The sequence below is a fragment of the Phycodurus eques genome, chromosome 9, assembly GCF_024500275.1.
Source record: "Phycodurus eques isolate BA_2022a chromosome 9, UOR_Pequ_1.1, whole genome shotgun sequence".
Taxonomy (NCBI): domain Eukaryota; kingdom Metazoa; phylum Chordata; class Actinopteri; order Syngnathiformes; family Syngnathidae; genus Phycodurus; species Phycodurus eques.
Window position 1 is genome coordinate 16,623,475 of NC_084533.1, and position 25,576 is coordinate 16,649,050.

Consider the following 25,576-nt stretch of genomic DNA (forward strand, 5'->3'; position numbering starts at 1 on the left):
TTGACTGAAACTACGAAACTTTAATGTACAGTACTTGAATAACGTGAGTAGGCTCGCTTTTCATTCTCACGATGCTTGAACAAAAGTCGCAGTTCGAGTTGACCCATTTAACGTCTGTCGGTGGTGTTTTGATCGCAAGTAAGAACGAACACAAACAGTCACAACCGTTTGCTGGGACGTCGCATAGCCGTCGCTGTTTGCGTTTTTCGCGTTCTGATTGGTCATTCCAAAGCAGTGGGCGTGGCTTCGCCGTAACAATGCAGTGTAGGGAACGTGCACGCGGCAATGAGGATTTTCTGGCTATGATGATCCAAGAACGACTTTTTTTGTCGTTTATCTCTAAATCTGCTCGGGTTATGTTACCAGTAACGGGTCTTGATTTCTTTTATTTTTTTTTAACGGTTTCTATGAAGACGTAGTCCCTGCGCAGAAAAAAGAAAGCGTCTATTAGCTGTCTAGCGTTAGCAAGCGGGACCGTCGGGCACTTTGTATGGGATTCATATATTTATCAGTCGGAGGAAACAGTTGTGGACTAAAGTCGAGGAACGGTGTTGTGTCGAGGGACGCACGTCGTTCGCAGGCTGACGCACACAAGGGTAGGTGGATGGGAGACGGCATTTTGGAAGCTGGAACACCTGCCATCTCCTTCTCACGGCACGGAGCACACAAACTAGCCACCAAAGTAAGCTCTCAAGCTACACCAACTCGTATTATGACTAAGTCCCTTCATGACGTGTTTCTATTCTGCGCAACTATTTTTTATTTTTTTGTGAGGCCCTTGTTCTAGTGAGAGCACAAAAGTGCGCTTGCTAACTGTCCTTGCTACGAGGCTGATGGACAAAGCGTTAGCATAGCTCGGCTAACGTAGCTAGCCTAGCTCTCCTTCAACAGGGGACGTCGACTTGTCCCTGGCAGAAAGGAGCTCTCAGCTGCCGTCACCGTCCCGTTTCGAAAAGAAACAGTCGTGCGTGTCTGCACAGCTTCGTACGATGCGACTCCGAAAAAGCAGGGCGCCAACAAAGCGGACCGAAATCTAAGAGAGACGCTCGAGCTTTTGTTGTTGCTTTGTCTACTGAGCACATGGCTTTCCATGTTTTTGTTCAGCCATGTAACAGCGACCCCTAACAATGCCCCCCATGAAGGATTTTTTTGTTTTGTTTGTTTCAAATATTTTGATCCTGATTCACACGAATCGATTATTATATTACATTAGGCTTTTAATACTAGACGAATTATTATTGAACTGGGGCAGTTTGTGCCTTTTCACTTGAAATCGTATGCGTGTTGTTCTCATCTTTTGTGCCGAAGACACCGTGTGCTTATAGACGCAACAATATTATCATTGTTGTCTTTGAAGATTAAACATGAGTGTGAATTTTATGGATTTTGTTATTGTATTCTGACCCCTGCATAGAGTACTTGTTGGTCCCTGGCACCACTGGACCATTTTTTGGGTTGTCAGATGCCACCATGGTTGCAGAGTTCATTGGCTTTTGCTCCCTTTCGAGTCCTTTTGTAGCTGGAGTGTGGAGAGAGTTGAGGAGCACGATGGGTAGACGGACATCGGATCAATAAATAGCCTTTCGTTTTTTAAAGTAATTAGATTCTGCAAGTGCAAACCGATGAAGTGATGACAATAACAGAAACAATGATGAGACCTACCATGATGCCAATCAGGATGTATTTTAAAAGTTCAGACTGGAAGTTTTATTGACAAACCAGCCTGAAACAAAGCACACCATTGCTTATTGTTAATTTAAATGGTTTTCGTCCATTGGGGTCAATGTGAGGGAAAATTGTTGTCAATATGTGTCCTGAAATTGGCTGGTGACCAGCCCAGGGTTTACCCTGCCTCTTGCCTAAAGTCAGCTGAGATAGGCTCCAGTTCACCTCAGACCCAAATGAGGAGCACTATAGAAAATGGATGAATGTGCAACCAGCCACAACATGTTGGTCCACAGTCACTCCCCGGGCGCTATAGCTGCCCCCTGCTCCAGTGTGTTCCACTAAAACGTGTGGGTGTTCACTGTGATGGGTAAAAGTGGGTGTTCACTGTGATGGGTAAAAATGCTAACTTTCTTTGAACACGTAATACTTTCCATTTACTTGCTCTTATTTTGAAATTCACAGCCCTACTTTTATTTAGTAAATGAGAAAACACACAGTTGTGCTCATACGTTTGATTACCCGGGCAGAAGTTGTAAGATGGGTACAATTCTTTAAAGAAAACATGAAGGGCCAGGCAAAACACATTTAGTTTTATTTTAATATGATTCAAATTAAACTGTCAAGCATTTCAGAAAAGGGTTATCATCAAACAAAACCTAACCATAAAGAAATTAATGATGGTTGTTCATCAGTCATCAGTCGTATTTAAAAAAAAAAAAAAAAAATACAAATAAATAAACAAAATATTTCACAAATTCTGCCAGGGTATGTAAACTTAGGAGCACAACTGTACATATGCAGTCATACGTACCCCTGGCATATTAGAATGAAAGTGTACACCTTTCTCATAGCTTCTAGGTTGCGGTGGCATATTGAAATGATAGTGTACCGCTTTATCATAACCTCCTAGATGGCGGCATACATTTATAAAATGGGGCAATTTTGTTTCTTTTTTTTTGTTTTGCGCGGGACGGTGGATGACTGGTTAGAGCGTCTGCCTCACAGTTCTGAGAAAAACATGCGTGCTGGTTAATTGACAACTCTAAATTGCCCGTAGGTATGAATGTGAGTGTGACTGGTTGTTTGTTTGTATGCGCCCTGCGATTGGCTGGCAACCAGTTCAGGGTGTACCCCGCCTCCTGCCCGATGATAGCTGGGATAGGCTCCAGCACGCCCGCGACCCTAGTGAGGAGAAGCGGATGGATGGATGTTTTGTTTTGTTTTACATTTTCCCCTATACCTATGCATAATGCGCACCATTGATTTTTGACATTTTGGGGGGGGGGGGGGGTGCGGATTATACACAAGGAATTACGGTAGCGTGCCCCTTTCACGCTGACATCTCTCCTTGTTTGCCTACATACATTTGGTTCTCTATATGTGTGGTGTACAACACAAAATATGGATACAGCAGTCTAGGTTAAATTTCCCTTTGAGTAATTATAATTGTTATAATAAATAAAAATAAATTATTGCCTAATGTATCGCTTGTAATTGTACTTTGCAGTGGTGTTTAAACTGCACTACATCATACTGAGTAGTGATATTGAGTATTGTAATATTTAGGGTAGGTAAAGTATGAAAAACACTTAGTGAAAGGTGTATCCAGTGTTTTGTACAGTCGTACGAATTTGTGGCTCTCTTATGGCATTCATTTTGTGTACACCGTGTGTTCAATATGGCAAAAACATAAGCCACTGTAGGCAAACTATTGAAAACGCTTTACGAAGGTGTACTTCATGTTTTGGCCAGTCGTAACACATCTACGGCTTAACCATGTGCCTTTTTGTATGGGTCTTAATTTGTCTGTTTATTTTTTAATTTTTTTTCTTACAGGGTTAAGACAATCGGAGGCAACATACAAGTGCCTCCGCCACTGTGTAGTTTCCTTTCCCAGAGAGTGACTCGTCTGCACGACGTCACCAATGCGACCATGGGAAGTAGCAGTAAATAGGCTGCCCCCAACAGCCCCCTTGAACCCGAGGAGGTTCCTTGGAGAGCCCTGTAACACCCCTGTGCATCTCAGGAGAAGGTACAATTAAATACACTAGGTTGTGCGTTTTATTTTTATTTTCTTTTAAGACGGCATGATGTTCAAGTGGCTAGCACATCCACCTCACAGTTTTGAGGTTGGAGGTTCAAAACCGGGTTGCGACCTAACTATGTGGGATTTTCATGTCCTCTCCGTGCTTGCATGGGTGTTCTACTGGTACACTCGCTTTCTCCCAGATTCCAAAAACATGCATAGTAGGTCCATTGAAGACTCAAATTGGCGTATGTGTGTGACTGTAAATGTGACTGTAAATTATTATTTTTGTGTGCACACATTGATATTGATTGATCCTAATCTCTAGACTTTACACCGATCTGATCGGTCTTATCGGTATCGGCCGATAATTAGCATTTAATGCTGATAGGCTGATCAGCTTTAAAGTCATAATTCGCCGCATTGATCGGCTTCGCAAAAGACATTTACTCCGCGTTGCCGTAGTGTCCAGTTAGAATATATATATTAGAATCCAAAAGCTAGTTTAATTTTAGCCTTGTGGCGTGTGTTTTGATGTAGTACTGTAAATATATCCATCCATCCATTTTCTGAGCCGTTTCTCCTCACTAGGGTCGCGGGCGTGCTGGAGCCTATCCCAGCTGTCATCGGGCAGGAGGCGGGGTACACCCTGAACTGGTTGCCAGCCAATCGCAGGGCACATAGAAACAAACAACCATTCGCACTCACAGTCATGCCTACGGGCAATTTAGAGTCTCCAATTAATGCATGTTTTTGGGATGTGGGAGGAAACCGGAGTGCCCGGAGAAAACCCACGCAGGCACGGGGAGAACATGCAAACTCCACACAGGCGGGGCCGGGGATAGAACCCGGGTCCTCAGAACTGTGAGGCTGACGCTCAAACCAGTCGGCCACCGTGCCGCCTGTAAATATAAATACAGTTATTTAAAAAAAAACATGCCTGTGGTGCGGGACAGACATCACGTAATGTCCGATCAGATTACAAGACAAATTTGGTCTTTCATGATTGCACTATGTCAGACTACTGCAATAAAATCTTATATACCCATACCACCATTTTTTACGATCATTGGGCTTGATCTTATCTTAACTCAAACGTGACCGGATACACTTGTTACCATGGCGACGACAACAATAATGGATCACGCTGTGTGTTTATAAGAAAAATATAGGGGGGAACGTGTGTTGGTGGTCACCAGTGCTCGGGAGAGGACATTCGGTTAAGGCTTGCTTGAGGTACACGTACTTTTAATAGGATACCGCTTGCAAGCAGGCAACAAAACGTTATGTAGCCAAGCAAGCTCGTGCCATTACTAACGGTCATAAGCGAACATGTTGCCGTTCTGTCGAATCATGCTCTAAAGTTTTGGTGTGTGTGAAGTCATTTAATTACAATAAAGTAATTTAATTCCAGTAAGTTAGCACCCATTATTTCTGTCATGTTGTAAGGTTGGTTTGACCTGACTGATTAGAATGCATGATCTGACTAGAGCAGTGATTTCTAACCTTTATGGAGCCAAGGCACATATTTTACAATTGAAAAATCTCACAGCACACCAACAAACAAAAATGTCACAAAAAGTGGATACATTAAATAACTTAAATTGACTTTTTGACAAATTTCAATCAGGGTTCCAAACTCATCACAGTACAGAATCTGCTCTTATCAAAAGTGCTAACTCATACAAGGTTGAATACTGACTCCGGAAAAGTGTCAAATCTGGTCTTGTTGGATCTCAGTGCGGCTTTTGATACGGTACATCATAATATACTGCTGAACAGGTTGGAAATGTGGGTAGGACTAAATGGAACAGTCCTTAAATGGTGCAGGTCCTACCTGGAGGAAAGGAGTTATTTTGTAACCATTGGAAGTGTTCAATCTCATCGAATGGCAACGACCTTTAGGGTCCCTCAATGGTAAGTTCTTGGACCCCTCCTGTTCAGCCTGTATATGCTACCCTTGGGTCAAATTCTTCAGAACTTTAATTTTGACTATCATAGCTATGCAGATGACACACAGTTATATTGAGGTGTTGTGTCACTGTTTAAAACATAAATACTGGATGAGCTAACATTTTCTTCAATTAAACCATAACAAAACTGTTTGTCTTTGGCAATAAAGAAAATAGGATTATTTATAATAATAAAATAGGATATTTTGCATTTTATGCAAATTTTGTGATGGGCTGTAATGCCATATTTCGCCACAGCGATCTGACCTGCCAATTATGACTTTACAGCTGACACAATCTCGTTTACTCCGGGGATGTTCGGCGTTGCTGTTGTGTATGTTTGAGTCCGAAAGCTACTTTATTTTTAGCCCTGTCGTGTCTGCTTTCAGATCTTCGACCATCCCATAACAAATCTAGTAGTGTCCGCGTTAGATTTGGAATTGTAGTTAAAAAAAAAAAAAAAAAAAAATCGAATGCTTTTCTTTTCATAAAAAATACTGTCTATTATATGCACGTTACACATTGAATTGTAGCATCTAATTAAGACAATGAATGGTTAATGTCTGCGTAATTACGTCAAAATAGCTGTCCATTCATGTTGTCGCTAGGCAAAGGTTCTGCCGACGCACATTTACCAATCACAGATCCAACCAGCAGCCTTGTTGTTTATGAATGACCACTCAAGTTGGTGCAATGTGCACAGAACCTTTGCTAACGGATGAGGGCTAAACAGTCAGAATGGCTCCTAAAAAAAGCAAAACTGCAAAAGGTTTTGTTAGGAAGCACGTGTCACTTGTCATTGATGAGTGGAAAGATCAATTCTTCTCCTCGCATTGTGTAACCATTATTGGCTCTGGATGCCACGCAATGCAAGTAAGGTACTGCATCTTTGTTGTTGTTTTTTTGCTCTTTATTAGACTGACAAAAAAAATGAGAAACCGCACGCTGGTGATGAGCAAGGCAATCAAAAAATGTTAAAAAAAAACCTTCCCACTTTTAAAATTTCTTTTCTGAACAGAAAAAAAAAATCCCTGGATCACTTCGATGCGCCCAAATCCACCAATGAATCAAAAAAGAAAGACATAAGAAAAAGCACCTGAATCAGAATTTCCCCGTGTTATGGAAAACTCTTCTTCATTGGACGAGTTGTACTCCTCCTCCCCTTACCCCTCTTAAGTTACAGTCAATGAGCAATAAACGGTTATCATGTTTATTTAGTGTTATTTCTTTATAACGGTGTGTTTTAACTCATTTTTAACCACACACTGACCAAAAAAAAAGGTAAGCGTAACTTAGTTTTGGGGCTGCAACGGATTCATGCCATTTGCATTCATTTAAATTTAAACACCTCAGTTTATCATGTTTGGTGTTACAAACAGGGTTATGGAACCAATTAGGTTAGTAACCAAAGGTCCCACAGTATATTCAGTAAATGAGTTATTTAAATAGCTATATTGTTTCATCTTGTGATCACATCACTGATCGGTTTATTTAAAATCTGTGGCCCAAAAACTCCTGATCGTATAAAACCCAGTGTGATATATCTTTTTTATTTTTTTTCGGATCTTACAGCCCACCAGTGAGACGCCAGTGGGGGCTACGAGACAGGCCTGTGCTGCACTCTTCCCTGGTCCAGGATGAGAATCTCCATCATCTGCTTTTCTCCCAACATCACCAACAGGTTCCTTTAGATGAATCCAGACAATACAGCCACACCAGCACATCACCACGCATGCTTCACCCTGCGGCCCACCTGCCCCAGCAGAACTCTATCATGGTGGATTTACACGAGCAGGTAGCGCATCAGGAACTACTTTTTGCTTGTGGTAGCCAATACCGTCTTCCCTCATACAGTTACTAGCAGCGCTTTCTCAGTTGCAGAGTACCAGTTATTGGGTTAGGCATTTATTCGTGATGAGACAAATGTATTTTTACAGCAATACTATATCAATTCGTTAAGTGTATTTTTACCCCCACAAATGATACGTTATTAAAATGCGAGACATAGGATATTGTATTTAGTATGTGCTAAAATAAATATATATTGTTTTATTTTATATAGCCTCTGTCAATCACTGCATGGTAGACCGTTGCTTTGTTATATATTTTGGGACAGTATTAAATTGCGTTTTTCCACATAGAAATGAAAAGGGTTGAACCTTTCATAGAATGATTAACATGACCAAAATGATCATGGTTATCAATTTCACATTACAGTGGACCCCTAATAGTTGCGGCGGATAGCGACGGGGCCTGACCTCAAATAGCGGAAATGTATGAATAATTGATGGCCATTATAATTGCCCTGGAATAAAAACATTTGAAAAAAAACCTGCAAATAGGTAAGGGATTGGGATATATATTATGAGCCACACATCGACACACTCTGTCTGAATTTGTGTTTGTGAGCACTTCTCCTTTGCCGAGATGATCCGTCCACCTCCCAGGTGTGGCTTATCAAGATGTTGATTTGACAGCGTAATTATAATAATAAATAATTATTATTAACTACAGCCACAGGTGTCCTGTAGGCTGCCCACAATAGAAGGCCTCTCTAAAATGTGTAGTTTTACTGTATTTGGGCGTCCTTGGGGGTAGAAAACCACTCAGTGGTTAGTAATCAGCCTTCCCATTTATACACGACCATCACCTCATTTTGCAGCATGGTAATACATGACCCCATGTTGCAAGGATCTGTACACAATTCCTGGGAATTGAAAACATCCCAGTTCTTGCATGGCCAGCATACTCAATGAATGTGTCACCAATTGAGTTTTTGAATAGCCTATACGACGTGTTCCAGTTCCTGCTAATATCCAGCGACTTCGCAGAGTCATTGAAGAAGAGTGGACCAACAATCCAGGCCACAATCAAAAACCTGATCAACTGTATGCGAAGGACGAGTTGCACTGTGTGAGGCAAATGGTGATCACACCAGATGCTGGCTGGTTCCATCCCCCCGGACTCCCCAATACATTAACACTACGCATTTTAGCAGGGCCTTTTATTGTAGGCAGCCTAAGGCACACTTGTGCAATGATCCCAGTCTAATCAGCATCTTGATATGACACACCTGTGAAGTGAAAGGGTTATCTTGGCAAAGGAGTAGTGCTCAGTAACTCAGATTTAGACAATATTTGAGATTAATTGGCATTTTGTGTATATAGAAAAACGTCATAGACCTGTGAGTTCGGCTCATTAAAAATGGGAGGAAAATACATGTATTTATATTTTTTATCAGTATATTTGAGATGCAGCCTATTTTTCGAAGTGGACTGCATATGTGGTGATTAATTAGGGCATGATTTCTCTCACAGCAGAGACCACTATTTGAGTGACTGCGTTATGTTGTCTCTGGCTCCACCAGATGATAGCCGTACTTTGCGTAGATGGTCCAGTTTGTAACCATAGCCTCAGATTTTGAGGCAGCTTGCAATTAATCTCCGTCCACTTCTCTTTTCTCTTATGTCAGATGCCCCAGGGATCTGTTCCAATATCATACACTGTTACGACGGTGACGACCCACGGATTTCCCATCCACGCTGGGCAGCCTTTACCAGGGTGCAACACTCAGCAGCTCCCAGCATGCTCGGTAATGTTCAGTGGACAGCTCTCTCTACTCTGCTGCCTTCCTCCTCCTGTGAGTTTGAAAGGGGAAAGCCCAAATGTCAGTGGCTTTCATGTAGTGCACGATAGCAACCGTGCAGTCTGTTTCTCTGCAGAACTTAGCTCATAAGCTACAATGTGTCTTGTGAATTTGCAAAATTAGTGGCATGAATTTGTTGTTATAACATAAGCTGTGCGTGGTATTGCCTGAACATACCTGACGTTGTGGCAACACTGTCAGTGCTGTGGTTTCAGTAATATGTCACTTCATGTTCCATGTTTATCGCATGGTTTTAACTAGGGTTGTGCGATGTGTCAAACATGGGCATTGTCCACTTGTTAGCTCAGCAAGTGAAGAATTGGGTAGGTGAGAATCAGAGAGAAGTGGCCAAACAGTTGACCTTTAATCCTCCCCCCAAATTTTTTTTTAAAGAATGCTAAGGTTTATAAATGCTTGGGTTATGTGCGCACACACAGAACACAACTATTTCAAAACATATACAGGTATATCATACGGTTATGAAATCACTGCAATTTGTTTTATGTTGTGGGCGTTAATAATAATGTTGTGAACATACTTTCAGTTGATTTTCCTAAGAGACATGTACTGATCCGAAAACCGTGACCACAAAATCAAGATACGAACCAAACCGTGGATTTTGTGAACCGTTCCACCTGTATGATTGACTGTGAGGGGGAAAATGTGATTCATTTGACTATTTTTATTTATTTATTTATTCAATGGGGGTTAGGAGAATCCTGTTCCGAATTCCTGTGTTGATGCCCATGTCGTTTTGAGCAGACTGCTGCCTGGATGTAGCTCATCTTACTATCATAAATGACTACGTTGTTTTTCTTAACATATCAAACTACCCGTATTTGAGATTTGATTTAAATGTGACTGCTGGTTGCAGCAAGTAGTGTACGCCAATTTGCCAAATTGTCACAATTCTTAATGAGCAGTTATTTAATGAATCTATGCCAGTCCCTAGTTTGTTGAAATCAGAAGTCAGCAAATATAGAATGGACACAGGAATGGCATGAAGCAATTCTTTCCTGTACATTTGTCCCATCGCTCAGCCCTACCTAAAACATGTAGGAAAATAGAATTTTTAGATCAGGTGGAGGATGCATCACAAATTTTGGGAGTGGGGCAGAATGTTGCATAAAAGTGAGTCTCTTCCTGTATTTGTGTCACCTCTCAGCTCATACAGGCATGTACCATGCAGCATATGCCGGTGTCTTACCAAGCCTTCCCGCCCCTGATCTCCAGCGAACATTTTGTATTGCACCCAAACCCATCTGTACCCCCCCACCAGCCACCGCACCTTACTCCTATGAGCCAATTTGTCCCTTTACAGCCTCAGCACCCACGCATGGTGAGTAGTCCACACCGAATAGCACGAACTGTGTGGTCACTTTTGCTTTCTGGCACTAATCAAACTGGTTGTACATATCACCCCCATCAGCCTCTACAGAGAGTAGAGAATGAAGTTGACCTAAGGGGGGACCAGCGCCCATTAGGAACCTTCTCTTACCCTCCCTCACATCACCCACCAGCGCTGCCTCCATCTCTGCCCATACAGTACCTTCCTCAAGAGCCTCTGCATCAGGAGCTTCCCTTTGGAGTGGTAAGACAGTCCAAGGAATGACTTATTTACTTTTATTTTCACCCAGCTTCTGTTTGTGTGTTCAAAATCCACATTATAGTTCATCACCAGATGCCTGGAAGTAACTTGCCAAAAGTATGGTTGACATTTACAACGATAATGAAAAAAAATGGGGGAAAAAATGTACCAGCATTACCAGATAACTAGCAAACCTTTATTGCGCAGTGACTGTTTTTTTTTTTGTCAATGTTTTTATGTCTCAAAAGTGGTCTCTGTCAATTGACTGTCTGTTGCCGTACTAGAGCGGCTCCAATTACCGGAGACAAATTCCTTGTGTGTTTTTTGGACATACTTGGTAAATAAAGATGATTCTGATTTGTTCAAGTACTTTACAATTTGACCTTTTTAATATGAGAATGTAAATTGCAGTATCCCCCTCTATGTACCATCAACAATGCCAATGAGAACATATAAATTATTACGTACAGCACACAGGGATGACTGCAAACACAAATGATGTACATTCTGTAAGTAAATCTAATTAGTGTCAGTAAAATAAGCTTTTCTCCCTAAAAAAAATATGTAAGCGTTATATCGGACTCGTGCATTTTATTAAATGACTGTTTTAATTTTGAAAAATTCATTTTTCAGCCACTTGGATACATGTTATATCATAGATGATTTTCTTCAATATTATTGGTATTGTTTGGCAAAACATTTCCATAAGATTGTATTGCGTTACTCTGTAATCCACTGTTTCAGTATAGCATGCTTTAAAGAGCCTTTAAGAGTATGTGTTAGATTTTTTGGGAGAAGTATTAAAATATTTAATTTATAGGCCACTCCTACATGCCTGGTTAAAAACAACAACTATGAACTCAGTTTGTTCATAATTTTAATAATAATAATTTTTCCAAGATACCGTCACTTATATTTCAGTGAAAATATGTAAAGGCAACTTGCTAAAATGTACTTTCACAAATATTTTAAGTAATTTCTTATTTATGTAGTACAAATTTGGACCATAAGTTATATCAAGGCACTTTCCGTGTGGAAGTGTAATTGTCTTCTTACTGCAACTCCAATTCAGCGGTATTTGGTAATGACTCTCCTGTTTAGTGTGTAACATTTCAGACAATTCACATCGACAGTAAATTAATTTACATTTTTTTTCTCCCACCAGCCATATCCTCACATGGTGCCACGGCGAGCAAGTGGACAGAGATACCGGCTACAGCAGCCTCTTCCTCCTCCCCTGCCACCTCCCTCCTACTACCCAGGCTTTCTCCCTTACTTCCTGTAAGTATACAGTTTGGATGATGCCCATTTCTCAAGAAAGATCAACTTTCGTTACCAGTTCAGTATACAGTTTGGATGATGCCCATTTCTCAAGAAAGATAAACTTTCGTTACCAGTTCAGGCGGAAAACATTTAACCGCTACTTGTGTTAATGGCGAGGTACAGTACAAGGGTTGCGTTTCATTGTTTCTCTCTTTTCTTCATTTAGCTCAATGCTTCCTGTGCCTCCAACAGCAGTAGGCCCAGCCATCAGTCTCGACCTTGATGTGGATGATGTGGAAATGGAGAACTATGAGGTTAGTTCACCACTTGGCCACACTTTTTATCCTGAGATACACTTTGAATTTGATGCCTGCAACATGTTCCAAAAAGCTGGCACAGGCCCAACAAAAGACTGGGAAAGTTGAGGAGTGCTAAAAAAATACCTGTTTGGAACATTCCACAGGTGAACAGGTTAATTGGAAACATGTGAGTGTTATGATTGGGTGTAAAAGGAGCGTCCCTGAAAGGTTCAGTTGTTCACAAGCAAGGATGGCGCAAGGTTCACCAATTTTTGAACAACTGCGTGAGCAAATTGTCCAACAGTGTAAAAACGTTTCTCAACATACAATTGCAAGGAATTTAGGGATTTCATGATGTGCAGCATTGTTCTCAACTGTTGTCACCCTAGGACCTGGATTTTTCTATTTTTGCTATGCCTTTTAGAGAGCACCAAAGTCAGGATGGACATAACTGCATGTACAAAATTGTATATATTGGCACTGAGCTCTTCTTTTTAAGAAAGTCAAATGTCTATATTATGTGTTCTTTTTAGGGAAAGAAGAATACAGACCAAAGCAACAGACTGAATTATAATTATTTTACTGTCCGTCCGTGACCCACCCAAAATGACTCCGCCGCCCACTTTTGGGTCCAGAACCAGCCGTTGAGAATCACTGATCTATGGTCCATAATATCATCAAAAGATTCTAAAAATCTAAAGAAATCTCTGCACATAATTGTCAAGGCTGAAAACCATAATCGAATGCCTGTAGCCTTTGATCCCTCATGCGACCCTGCATTAAAAAACTGGCATCATTGCGTAAAGGACTTTGCCACGTGCGCTTCAGGAACACTTCAGAAAACTGTGGTCAGTTAACACTGTTTGTCGCTACATTGACAAATGCAAGTTAAAAGTCTACCATGCAAAGTGAAAGCCATATATCAACAACACCTAGAAACGATGCCGTCTTCTCTGGGCCCGAGCTCATCTGAGATGGAATGGCGCAAAATGGAAAAGTGTGTGAGTCCACATAATAGCACATACACTTTACATACACTAGTTCTTGTCTTGCTGAAGTTAGCCCTGTCTCATGCAAGCGAGCCGCACATACTGCTGGTTTAATATTGAGTCTGGCTTTTATTACCATAACGAAAGGTGGCGGAGCCTGAGCATTGTAATTTACTCACTGAGGCAACACTTCATACTTACTCTGTGGCACAACTTTAACAAGCGGTGAAGTATGTGCGGACAGATTTTTTGAAACAGGCAGATAACAGATAACAAAAGATTGATTTCTCACTTGAAGGGTGGGCAAGCCTCCAGAAACCACACTATTTGTCTACAAACCATATCTGTTTTAAGTTAAGCATCTGTCTCCCTGCAGGCTTTACTGAATCTGGCCGAGAGGTTGGGTGAAGCAAAACCACGTGGGCTCAACAAGGCCGACATCGAGCAACTTCCATCCTACAAGTTTAGCTCAGAGAATCATCTATCTGAGCAAACGTTGTAAGCCTCCTCTTTACCCTCATCCTATTTTTCAGTGTATCGTGTATTCAAGCGAATATCTCATTGTATCATGCAATGTCAAGTTTTGATAGTAGGTTTGGTAAATAGTTCAGGTTCTTCACTTGTTGTTTGTCATTAGAATTGAGTATTTGATAGCTTATTTAAGACTAGTTTTAGTCGACAACATTAAGTGGACTAAATTATTGTTGGCTTTATCGACATGAGTCTGAGAGGTTGAGCTAACTTATGATGTGTGTCTTCTATGTGTGGATCTTCTCTGTGGTGTAGAAACTCTTGGAGGAAACACTTGTTTACCGCTTATGCCATGTACAGTTAGTATTAGAACAATAGCAGTGTGCTTAAAAAATGAGTGAAGCTCAAACCATTTTCAAGCTGCAGTGAATTTGTTATAAAGCAGTCATACACCAATGGACCAGGTAAAATAAAGCATATCAGGATGTGGCTAGTTCAGACTTAATACGACACACCTCTGTTCAGAATAAAGGTAGTGAGTAGAGCGCACAATCCTTTTAATTCCATACACACATTGGGAACACAACACATCGTGTTCCACATCTAAACATTTCTTATACATGATTAGGCTATACCTTTAAAGAAAAAAATAGAGGACCTATAGTGTTCAGATGGCCTATATTTCCCTAACAAGTTGTCTTTACATATTCTTTTGTTCAAGAAAATGAAACTGGCAGTCATTTGCAATAATATCAATCTGTTTTGGAACAATCAGTGAATAGCATCCGGTGTAAAAACTGCCAAAAACAATTCATGCGAGTGACTTGCTGTGGTGACTACTGTTGGGACACGCCAAATGTCACCACAACGACATCAGCACTGTTTCCGACCACAGATCTGGAGGAGCGGCCAGTCGTATGTGCAACTATGTAAAACAGTCACCCATCCTCCCTGCTCTCCCGGCTGCTCGGGAACTAGTGGGCAGATGCTTGGTGTACTGAGCTGACTTTCTTCGCACCAGCTATGAACTGCGGCTGGCTAGTTAGCGCAGTTAAACACTAACCTTCCACAGTGCAGAGCCGCCCCTCCAAGTCACAAGTATCATCATCACTAAAGGAGGACGAGGAGTAACTAAGCATGTGACAAACTGAGCAGATAGAACAGGAGAAGAATGTCCAAAGTTTGGAATCATTTCATATTTCATTAAAGAAGTGAAAGTGAAATGTGTCTATTGCAAAGGCCAACTGGCTTAAGTTACACAACTGCAGGTCTACGGTAAAGTAAACGTCATTATCTATTTGAATAAAGCCTACCACTGTAAGTTAGAACGAATTGTAATCCAAAACAGGTGGTTTGGATAGAGGGAGGATGGAAACAGCCGTCGGTGCCCTTTCAATTGCTTTATTGTACAAACGGTAACAAAATACATGAAGCACAAGCACATTCTTGCCGACCAGCCTTACTCAACTGACGCAGTCACTCTGCCCTCACAGTGGCTAAAGCTAAAGCCTGTAAACAGCCAATCATCTGAACATCCTCTTTCGCTCATTTCCACATCACTCAACATTTCAGGCCCACCTTTTAAAGGCAGGTCCACATTGAAGTTCACACAGGCTGTAGTATAGAATGAAAGGATGGTGACCGCAAATGGGCAAAAATGCCTGCGCTACTTATATTTTGGTATTACTGTAAATGTGTGAAGCTTTAAAAATCTAAACTTAATCAAATATATATTTGGTCACTTCTTTCTGGATTTTGTCTATAGCGGGGGTTGTCTGGAACATAACCGTGGTAAACGAGGAATTATTTAGTATCTATAATTATCGTTTTTACACTTAAGTTTATATCACTCTATAGACCGTCGCCATAAAAGGATTCAATTTATATTTGTGATGTCACCCCACAAGTTTAAGGTCTGGGATTTGGGCTGGGACAATTGGCAACTGTTACAAATTCACTTCAGGTTTAAAATGGTCTGAAGAACACACAAAGGCCCATATTATCATACAACCCCATTTCCAATGAAGTTGAATACAATGAATTCCAATGAATACACTACAAAGACGATATTTAATGTTCAAACTGATAAGTGTTATTGTTTTCAGCAAATAATCATTAACTTAGAATTTTATGGCTGCAACACATTCCAAAAAGCTGGGACAGATGGCAAAAAAGACTGAAAAAGTTGAGGAATGCTCTTCAAACACCTGTTTGGAACATCTCACAGGTGAACATTCTAGTTGGGAACAGGTGGGTGCCATGATTAGGTATAAAAGGAGCTTCAGAACACTTCAGAAAACCCATATCAGTAAATATAGTTCGGCGCTACATCCGTAAGTGCAACTCGAAACTCTACTATGCAAAGCAAAAGCCATTTATCAACAACACCCTGAAACGCTGCCGGCTTCTGTTGGCCCAAGCTCATCTAAGATGGACTGATACAAAGTGGAAAAGTGTTTTGTGGTCCGACGAGTCCACATTTCAAATTGTTTTTAGAAATTGTGGATGTCGTGTCCTTCGGGCAAAGAGGAAAAGAACAATCCGGACTGTTACGGATGCAAAGTTCAAAAGCCAGCATCTGTGATGGTATTGGGCTGTGTTAGTGCCAATGGCATGGGTAACTTACACATCTGTGAAGGCACCATTAATGCTGAAAGGTACATACAGGTTTTGGAGAAACATATGCTGCCATCCAAGCAACATCTTTTTCAGCAAGACAATGCCAAACCACATTCTGTACGTGTTACAACAGCATGGCTTCGTAGTGAAAGAGTGCAGGTACTAGACTGGCCTGCCTGCAGTCCAGCCCTGTCTCCTATTGAAAATGTGTGGCGCATTATGAAGCGTAAAATACGACAACGGAAACCCCAGACTGTTGAACAGCTGAATGCTGTACATCAAGCAAGAATGGGAAAAAATTCCACCTACAAACCTTCAACTATTAGTGTCCTCAGTTCCCAAACGTGTATTGAATATTGTTAAAAGAAAGGGTGATGTAAAACAGTGGTAAACATGACCCTGTCCCAGCTTTTTTGGAACCTGTTGCAGCCATAAAATTCCAAGTTAATGATTATTTGCTAAAAACAATAAAGTTTATCAGTTTGAACATTAAATATCTTGTCTTTGTAATGTATTCAATTAAATACAGGTCGAACATAAGTTGCAAATCATTGTATTCTGTTTTTATGTTTAAAACAACTTCCCAACTTCATTGGAATTGGGGTTGTACAGTTTACATATGCTTCATGTATTTACTCCCTTTTTTTGTGTCCTCAGGTGTGTTGTGTGCTTTAGTGACTTTGAGTGTAGGCAGCTACTTCGTGTATTACCCTGCAATCACGAATTCCACGCCAAATGTGTGGATAAATGGTTAAAGGTAAGATGACGTCGTGAAGACAAAAAAAGACTGTCAATCGGCACGAGGTTATGTGACATGCCTCCGCTTGACTTCCAGACCAATCGGACTTGTCCCATCTGCCGAGCCGACGCATCGGACGTGCACCGGGAGGCGGAGTGAGAGCTGAAGTGGAAAATGCTGCGCACACGCCAGAGTTAGTCCTAAAGCTGTGGACACCTACCACTAACTAACTACAGCTAACAACCCACTTCCTAAATAATAAGCAGTCTGGGATGGTTCCCGGAGCCTATTGTACCTCTGCTGTGCTTCATTTGTCCGAGTCTTGTGAACAAAACAAAATCCCCGCTGCAGCCAGAAGGCGGGATCACCAGCTGGTTCTTTCTCTGGCCTTCCCCGTTCCTTGTTGCAGATTCCAAAGAGTTTCCCTATCCGTGCGCATTATTTGCTGCTTTTCTTTACAGGGTTGTATTTGTTGAGATAAGTGGGTTTTGTGATGGTGGTGTCCATGAGGGAAGGAGTCCGGAACCTGGATAATGGAAGGCTGGACACAATTAACAAAGACTAATAATAGGATGTGTTGAGAAGCACCATAGATGCATGTTAGTGTTGGCTAAACAGACTTCTTCATATATATGTTCTGCAATACGCTATTGATCATTTTGACAGTTTAGGTCCACTTTAATTCAACCTGAGCTTTGAGACTGCAAGTGATGTGTATCTGCCGCACGATCCTCTCTGGAAAGCACATGTTTCCAAAAAGATTTCTTGGATTCATGGACTAGTTCATTTCAAGGTCATCTAGCATAACTGCACAAGTGCTACACCTATCCTCTGTGTGTGTGTGTGTGTGTGTGTGTCTGTGTCTGCCGCGCACATGTGCGTGTTTCCCGTTCACAGAGCCAATGTATTGTGTAATCACTGGATACAGGGCGGCATGCTTGGATTTGCATGAACTGTTGATTCCGACTAGCAATATTTATAACAAGCATTACCACCAAAATGATCCAACTTAAGAAAAAAAAAAAAGCTTACTAAATGAACGGCTTGCTTATGTGGGAAGACGAGCATTAAAACAGATGCGAGTCACCATTGTCCGAAAGGCGCACTGGCGTCCTGTGCTGAAAGCAATATGTGCACAGGGGCTACTTTGAATGGACTTTTATCTTCCCGTTTAAGGAAGATGTGGCTGTCAATGTCTGTCTGTTTGTTTGTGAGCCAAATCCAGTACATAAATATAGCCTACTTTTCCAGATTTTAGACCTGCCTTCTTATGACCTTGACAAGCACAAACCTATCACTAATCCTGACAAATACTGTGTCATTTTCACCGTTTCTTAAAGGTTTATGTATTGCGTTGTAACCTTTTAGAGAAACTGAATTGAAGGAAAGCGATTGGATCACTAACAATGTTTGTGTTTATATTCTGGTAACGTGGTCATCAGCTTAATGGTGGTGTTTCAAGAAAAGAAAAAAAAAAGTGTATTAATAACTTGCGCGTGAATGCTTTTAGATTTGAAGACAGACGAATGTCGTAGAAGTCACTGGTCACACTGCTCAGCACGCCGTCCGTCTTGCACCGCAATGTGACCTGCACAGGGTTCAAACGACGGAATGTTCAGTAGTGTACGAACACTGTTGGACTTCTTTTTTTCCTGCTTGTGTTGACACTTAATGAAAAAAAAAAATAGTAAGCACTAACAGCGTTGCTTTTACATGTAAAGGGATCTTGCCTTTTTCTTTACTTCAGTGTCTTAAGTGAATGTGAGTCGTTGACGTGTGTGCCATCAAAAGAAAAGAAAAAAAAAGCCATTTAATGAGTTCTACCCACAGCTTTGAGAATTAATCTACGTGTACATACATATCTATTCGCAGGCTATATTGTATGTTTGGGGGGGGAGGGGGAATACTCAGGGCCACTCTGTTAATGAGGATACAGGACAAGAAGAGTCTGTCAAATGGAAAGGATGCTATGGAAAGGATATAACTGAATTTATGTCATTTTCTTCTGCCCACAAAGGATTTAATGTAAGCAATTGTAATATCCTCTTATGTCTGAAATAGTACACCGTTTAAAGACAAGGCATGTTTTAAAAAAGAAAAAAAATAACTAAAAAGAGGCAACGTACACAAGTCATTTACAAACCAGTTTGACTATTTGCTGTGGTCCAACTTCTCAATGTGCGCACACTCCTACCTAATCACTCCAGAAGGTGTTTGCATGTTTAAAAAAAAACAAAAAAAAACAAGCGCAAGCGTGTGGAGGATGGGCAGGGGGGACCTGCAGTATATAACGGTGCACAATATGCATGCTTGTCATCCAGTTCTAGTTGGCTTCTGGAGGTTTGGATCTTAATGCTCAGCTGATAACTGCCATGCATTGTACTGCACATATTTCTAATAGAACTGAACGACTACAAGATTTTATTGCGCTAACTTCATTTTGCTGGGGAAAAATGGTCTTGGTCCATCAATTCTTACATGTGTTGTGTTACTGTTGTTGCCCTAATGACCGAAAACAACCTGCTCTGAGACTACTGTAGTTTTATCAAGAAGCCATAGTGACAAGGTGCTAGATGTTCTGCTTTTAGCTATGAAAACTCACTTGCGTGAATGCAATAGTTTGTCATGGATCTCATGTATTCGTAAAGCATGTTATACTAATACCCCAGTGGAAATAATTATAGTTTAAGGGTTTAAAAAAAGTGTTGTCATACATACTCAAGTGTAGTACTGTACTGGCCTCTCAGGCACTTGCCCTCAGTGTATCAATATCTTAAAATGTAATGTTCACATATACTTCATGTTATTAGCGCTTATTTTTGGGAGTACAGTATCTATTGAATTGACATTATACAGCTACCCCACTTATTTAAAAAAATAAAAAAAACACTCCCACTCAAGTGGTTCATGATTAAGACAACACAGAATAGAGTCGTGTAGTCTTTTACTTGACTTCAATAATCTAACACCTTGTCTGGTGCAACAAAAAAGTGTTCCAATAAGCAGCTAAAAATTGTTTGGATTTGTGATTGCTTTGTAGATGCCATTTATGGTTTACCAATGATGATTCTTTTTTGCTGTGCTGGGATCGTGGTTTACTGTTCTTACCCTCCCTGCTTGTTAAAGGGGTCCTCAGCCCACCCACCTACAGAGCCAGGGGCACGTCTTGTGTTAGGCAGATATATTTTGCTTTGGTACTTGCACATTTACAGTTACCTCATTGTTCCATGTTTGTATTGCAGGGGGTGGGAGGAAGGAAACTAATATATATATTTACACGTTACATAGAGGAAACGGTTCGTTTTAATTTTTCATTCCATTGAATCATTGTTTGTAGCATTTAACATTAACTAGTTTGTGTATTATCTGCATCTGTATACTGTTTGAACTTTTTAAGATTTGTACTTTTTTTAAATGAAAGTTGCTAGTTATGCTTTACCAAGTAGTGCAATCATATTTTTTTCAACTGTTGTGGCTGATTGGTGAGGGTTGTTCACTAATAAATGTATTATGTATACCAATATGAGGCTTGTCATTTAAAACAATAAACCCAAATTTATTTTTTTCTTTAATTTATAGTTGGGGAAATTACATCTTTACAAGAGCTTATTTGGATGTTACAAGCAAAACAGTGAGTGACTGCAGACTAACAGCGTACCACTTGGAAAAAAGGTGTGGCCTCTTGTTAAACGTGGTGAACTTCAGTCTGCATAGTCAACATGCATCTGGTCATTATATGACGCAGATGAGTCGGGGAGGGGGATTCCATGTTTATGAACACGTATGTACATGTCACTTGTTTAAAACAGGGTTCCCATATTTCCTTTAAGTCTAAATTTGGTTCTCTCTTAATGAGTCATAGAGGGAAAAAATGGAAACGTAAAAGGCATTTCAAACAAGTGCCTGATCTGCCAAACAAGTTTGAAAATTACATTAAAAAGCCATGGCAAAGATCCTTGTATATACATGGATCAATAGATACTCTAAGGTCATTGCGGTCATGTGTTCGGTTTCGCAAAAGGCTCAGCTAGTTGTTGGGAGTAAGTACTTTTTAAGTGGAGGAATCACCAGCCTCTGCAATGACTACTTGTCGAGGGTAGAGACAAGATGAACAGGCTGCTGATACACACGAGATGAGACCTCTGGATAAAAAAAGGGTTCAAGAAAGAACTTCAAGAAAAATTTATTTAATAAAATTCAAGACTTTCCAGGCTATTGGGAACCCTGTAAACAGGTGAACAATGGCTTTAAGGGGAACTTAACATTAGTCCAGATTTATACTGAATGATCCCATAGTGGCCATTTAACAAAAAAAGGACAAAGGGTGGTTGGGTATGGATGGGCATTGGAAGTGTTCCCACACAGAAGCGGCATGAGGTCTTTTTTGTTGTTGTTTATCAATCGTCCGTAAGATCCTGAACAAAAAGGACCTCAGAACGGCTGAGTCCGGCCTCTTTCAGCGTGGGAGGATTGGGCTGCTCCTCAGTCGGAACGCAGGGCAGCACTCGGCGAGGGAAGTTGGTGACGATCTGAAACTTCTCTGGACTTTCTTTCAATGAGAACAGGAAGTCATAGATTACCTGAGAAAGAGAAAGATGGGAATGAATTCCTTGGTGTAAAGACATTTACAATTACACATTTGAAGTGCCGTCAAAGGAGTTGAAATCAAAACTTAAAATTTGTAGCTCCATTTCAGGGAATCAAAAATTATAATCACATGAAAGTCCGTGTAAACGTCTTCCGGATTTGACACACCGCAGAGAAGTGTTAAGAACCCTGCCAAATTTGAATGATTATCAAAAAAAAAAAATCCAAGTATATTAATGAGGATTCAAAATCCTGAAAAATCAATCCATTTTCTCCGCTCCCAAAATGCTGTGGGCATGTCTGTGGACTGCGCTGAAACCACACCCCTTTTAATTGTTAACCGTCATCTGATGCGGATGCCTCCCGGACGCCTCCCTGGTGAGGTGTTCCGGGCACGTTTCACCGGGAGGAGACCTCGGGGACGACCCAGGACACACTGGAGAGACTACGTCCTTCGGCTGGCCTGGGAACGCCTCGGGATCCCCCTGGAAGAGCTGGATGAAGTGGCTGAGGATAGGGAAGCCCCCGCGACCCGACCCGGATAAGCGGTAGAAAATGGATGGATTCAAATACCACTGCTCCGACTTGGAAAAAATGGATGCTACTTAATCTAGCACCTCTCCTATGCGTACAGAGAACTATATGTTTGAGCTGGAAAAATATACCCGCGCTTAAAGCCTCCGGTGTCTGGAATATATCCCAACAGGTCACTGCGGGGCTTTTCCACCCCGCGACAAGGCGCGCTAAAACAGCCATGTCAGCCCAAAGTTCCTGTCCACAGGCTGCCTGTCAAACCTGACTCACCTTCTCTGCGTTACATGGAGGTGGTCACAACTGATAACGCAGCACTCTAAAGCAGCCGCAGCAGTGGACTCTCCGAAGGAAAGATGCATTTTCGGGATGTAGGCATAGCTAGCTAGCTAGCTAACTGCACGTCACAATTAAGGCACAATTGATAGATTTTTTTTATGCCGATACAGAAAAAAAATTCGATAACCGATTAATCGGCCGTTTATTTTAAAAAATACACTGGAACCTCGGTAAAACGGACCATTGGGACTAAACAATCTGTCCAAAATAATTCCCATTTGTCACTAAAATTGCCGTTGACAAAGTCTGTTAGTTCCAAAATTGGCTGCTGCTGTTTTCTGGCGCTGTGGCGTAATGCAGGCAAAAAATTTTATTTCCAGGTCACAGATATACATTGTGACTAGACATCCCTCCCGTGCCCACATGGCGACCATGTTGAATGTAGGGCATTGACGTGACGGCCATGTGACAATGGTTCCATGTATTGTGCCGTAGAGCGCAGCGCTGGCAGCTAGACAGCAGCATGGAGGCAGGGTTAACTGAGGAATACAAAAGTCTCTGGAGTGTGGAAGATGCTACTTTTGATACAGTAAAAAAATTGTCAAGCTTTCGGCAACGTATTTGAAAATAGTAAGCACACTAATTCCTCACGGCTCATGAAAGCGACTCGCCTATGATGAGTACTGTATGTCAACAATGTCACCATAAATTTGGATAAAATGTGAAACTTTCAAACATTTTCAAGCTTTTTAAAAATATTTATTTACAATAACTTTGTACTGTACTGGGTGTTTTAGGCCATGAAAAAAAAGCGTACAAAACAATTGTCTTCATTACGGTAATATGGGTGGATATGGCCTCGAAAAAAAATGTCTAATGAATAAAATAACTTATTTTTTGGTCCCTTAACGCTTACAACAACAAAGATTTGAATTACAGGCAGAACATTTGACTTTTACATTTTGTCCTTAAGTATTTGTTGAATTTTTCCACAGAGGACTTTTCAAGTACAAAAACATGCAAAAACAGGATTAACTGATGAATTTACAGTCAGGCAAAAATGTATTTACTGAATTGTCACGACCATAAGGCGCACTTAAAAGTCCTAAATTTTCTCCAAAATTTTCTTACAATGCGGCACGCCTTATGTTTGCACCGAGTTCAAAATCTGTAAATGTTGTTGTGTGACTTTAATGAGCGCTCCGCTTGACTGATTGGGAGCATTTCCTGCCGACACGCTGCTTATATAGAGGAAGGCGGACGTGACTGAGGACAGCATGCGGACGTAAAGGGAGAAGGGTGCGCGTGACAGAGGACGCTAAAGACATGTTTGTGATCATTGTCACGCTGAAAGACCCAGCCACATTTCAGCTTCAATGCCCTTGCTGATGGAAGGAGGTTTTCACTCAAAATCTCACGATACATGGCCCCATTCATTCTTTCCTTTACACTGCTCATTTGTCCTTTGCAGAAAAACAGCCCCAAAGCATGATGTTTCCACCCCCATGCTTCACAGTAGGTATGGTGTTCTTTGGCTGCAACTCAGCATTCTTTCTCCTCCAAAGACGACAAGTTGAGTTTTTACCAAAAAGTTCTATTTTGGTTTCATCTGACCACATGCCATTCTCCCAATCCTCTTCTGGATCATCCAAATGCTCTCTAGCAAACTTCAGACGGGCCTGGACATGTACTGTCTTAAGCGGGTGGACACGTCTAGCACTGCAGTCACTGCAGATTTGAGTCCTTGGCGGCGTAGTGTGTCACTGATGGTAGCCTTTGTTAATTTGGTCCCAGCTCTCTGCAGGTCATTCACTAGGTTCTGGGATTTTTGCTCACTGTTGTTATGATCATTATGACCCCACGGGGTGAGATCTTGCGTGGAGCCCCAGATTAAGGGAGCTTATCAGTGGTCTTGTATGTCTTCCATTTTCTAATAATTGATCCCACAGTTGATTTCTTCACACCAAGCTGCTTACCTATTGCAGATTCAGTCTTCCCAGCCTGGTACAGTTCTACAATTTTGTTTCTGGTGTCCTTTGACAGCTCTTTGGTCTTGGCCATAGTGGAGTTCGGAGTGTGACTGTTTGAGGTGGTGGACAGGTGTCTTTTATACTGCTAACGAGTTCAAACATGTGCCATTAATACAGGTAACGAGTGGAGGACAGCGGAACCTCTTAAAGAAGAAGTTATAAGACTGAGAGCCAGAAATCTTGCTTGTTTGGAGGTGATCAAATATTTTCCACCATTATTTGCTAATAAATTATTTTTTTAAAAATCAGACAATGTGATTTTCTCGACTTTGTTTTCTCATTTTGTCTCTCATAGGGGAGGTAAACCTTTGATGAAAGTTACAGGCCTCATCTTTTTACGCGGGAAAATTTGCACAATTGGTGGCTGACTAAATACTTTTTTGCCCCACTGCATCTTTAGATTTAGACCATAAGACGCTGTGCATAATGCATTGGCAAGCTGAAAACTAGTTGTCGGCTCAATGGTGTAAGGCAGAAAGTTGTTACGCATCTAGGAAGTTCCGCCTCCGCATCCTTGACCATCCAATTACAAATCTAATAGCGATCATGTTCGATTTGTGGTTGACATGATAAAATAATTCCGAAAATCTATTTCCTTTCATCAAAAAAATACTATCGACAGTATGGATCTTATTTATTGAATCGTACCGGCTCTTTAATTAAGACATTGAACGGTAAATGTCTGCGTTAGTACGTCAAAATAGCTGTCCATGCATGTTGCCGCTAAGCAGAATTTCAGCACGCGCACATTCACCCAATCACAGATCGAGCCGCAGCCTCGTTGTTTGTGAATGAACATGGAAGTAGGTGCGATGTAGGTGCCCGGAACTTTTGCTAAAGGATGAGGGCTAAACAGTCAGAATGGCTCCTAAGACAAGGGAAACTGCTA

At 41.1% G+C, this 25,576-nt stretch overlaps 2 protein-coding genes across 4 annotated transcripts in view; one reads left to right on the forward strand and one right to left on the reverse strand.

The window, feature by feature from the left end:
• rnf44 (ring finger protein 44) overlaps positions 1–20,822 on the forward strand; it is a 21,777-nt gene extending 955 nt beyond the window's left edge. The window contains exons 1-11 of one of the 3 annotated variants that reach the window (XM_061684987.1): positions 249–682; positions 3,505–3,700; positions 7,219–7,441; positions 9,119–9,286; positions 10,458–10,631; positions 10,722–10,883; positions 12,046–12,161; positions 12,370–12,457; positions 13,808–13,929; positions 17,179–17,278; positions 17,357–20,822. In XM_061684987.1, coding sequence (XP_061540971.1) covers positions 3,594–3,700; positions 7,219–7,441; positions 9,119–9,286; positions 10,458–10,631; positions 10,722–10,883; positions 12,046–12,161; positions 12,370–12,457; positions 13,808–13,929; positions 17,179–17,278; positions 17,357–17,419 — 1,323 coding nt within the window. In that variant the 5' untranslated portion in view covers positions 249–682; positions 3,505–3,593 and the 3' untranslated portion in view covers positions 17,420–20,822. Of the gene's footprint in view, positions 1–248; positions 683–3,504; positions 3,701–7,218; positions 7,442–9,118; positions 9,287–10,457; positions 10,632–10,721; positions 10,884–12,045; positions 12,162–12,369; positions 12,458–13,807; positions 13,930–17,178; positions 17,279–17,356 lie in introns of those variants that run through there. The other 2 variants (XM_061684989.1, XM_061684988.1) reach the window with 2 other exon arrangements.
• Positions 20,816–25,576, reverse strand: part of faf2 (Fas associated factor family member 2) — a 20,212-nt gene continuing 15,451 nt past the window's right edge. The window contains exon 11 of the mRNA XM_061684986.1: positions 20,816–21,840. Coding sequence (XP_061540970.1) covers positions 21,658–21,840 — 183 coding nt within the window. The 3' untranslated portion in view covers positions 20,816–21,657. The remainder of the gene's footprint in view (positions 21,841–25,576) is intronic.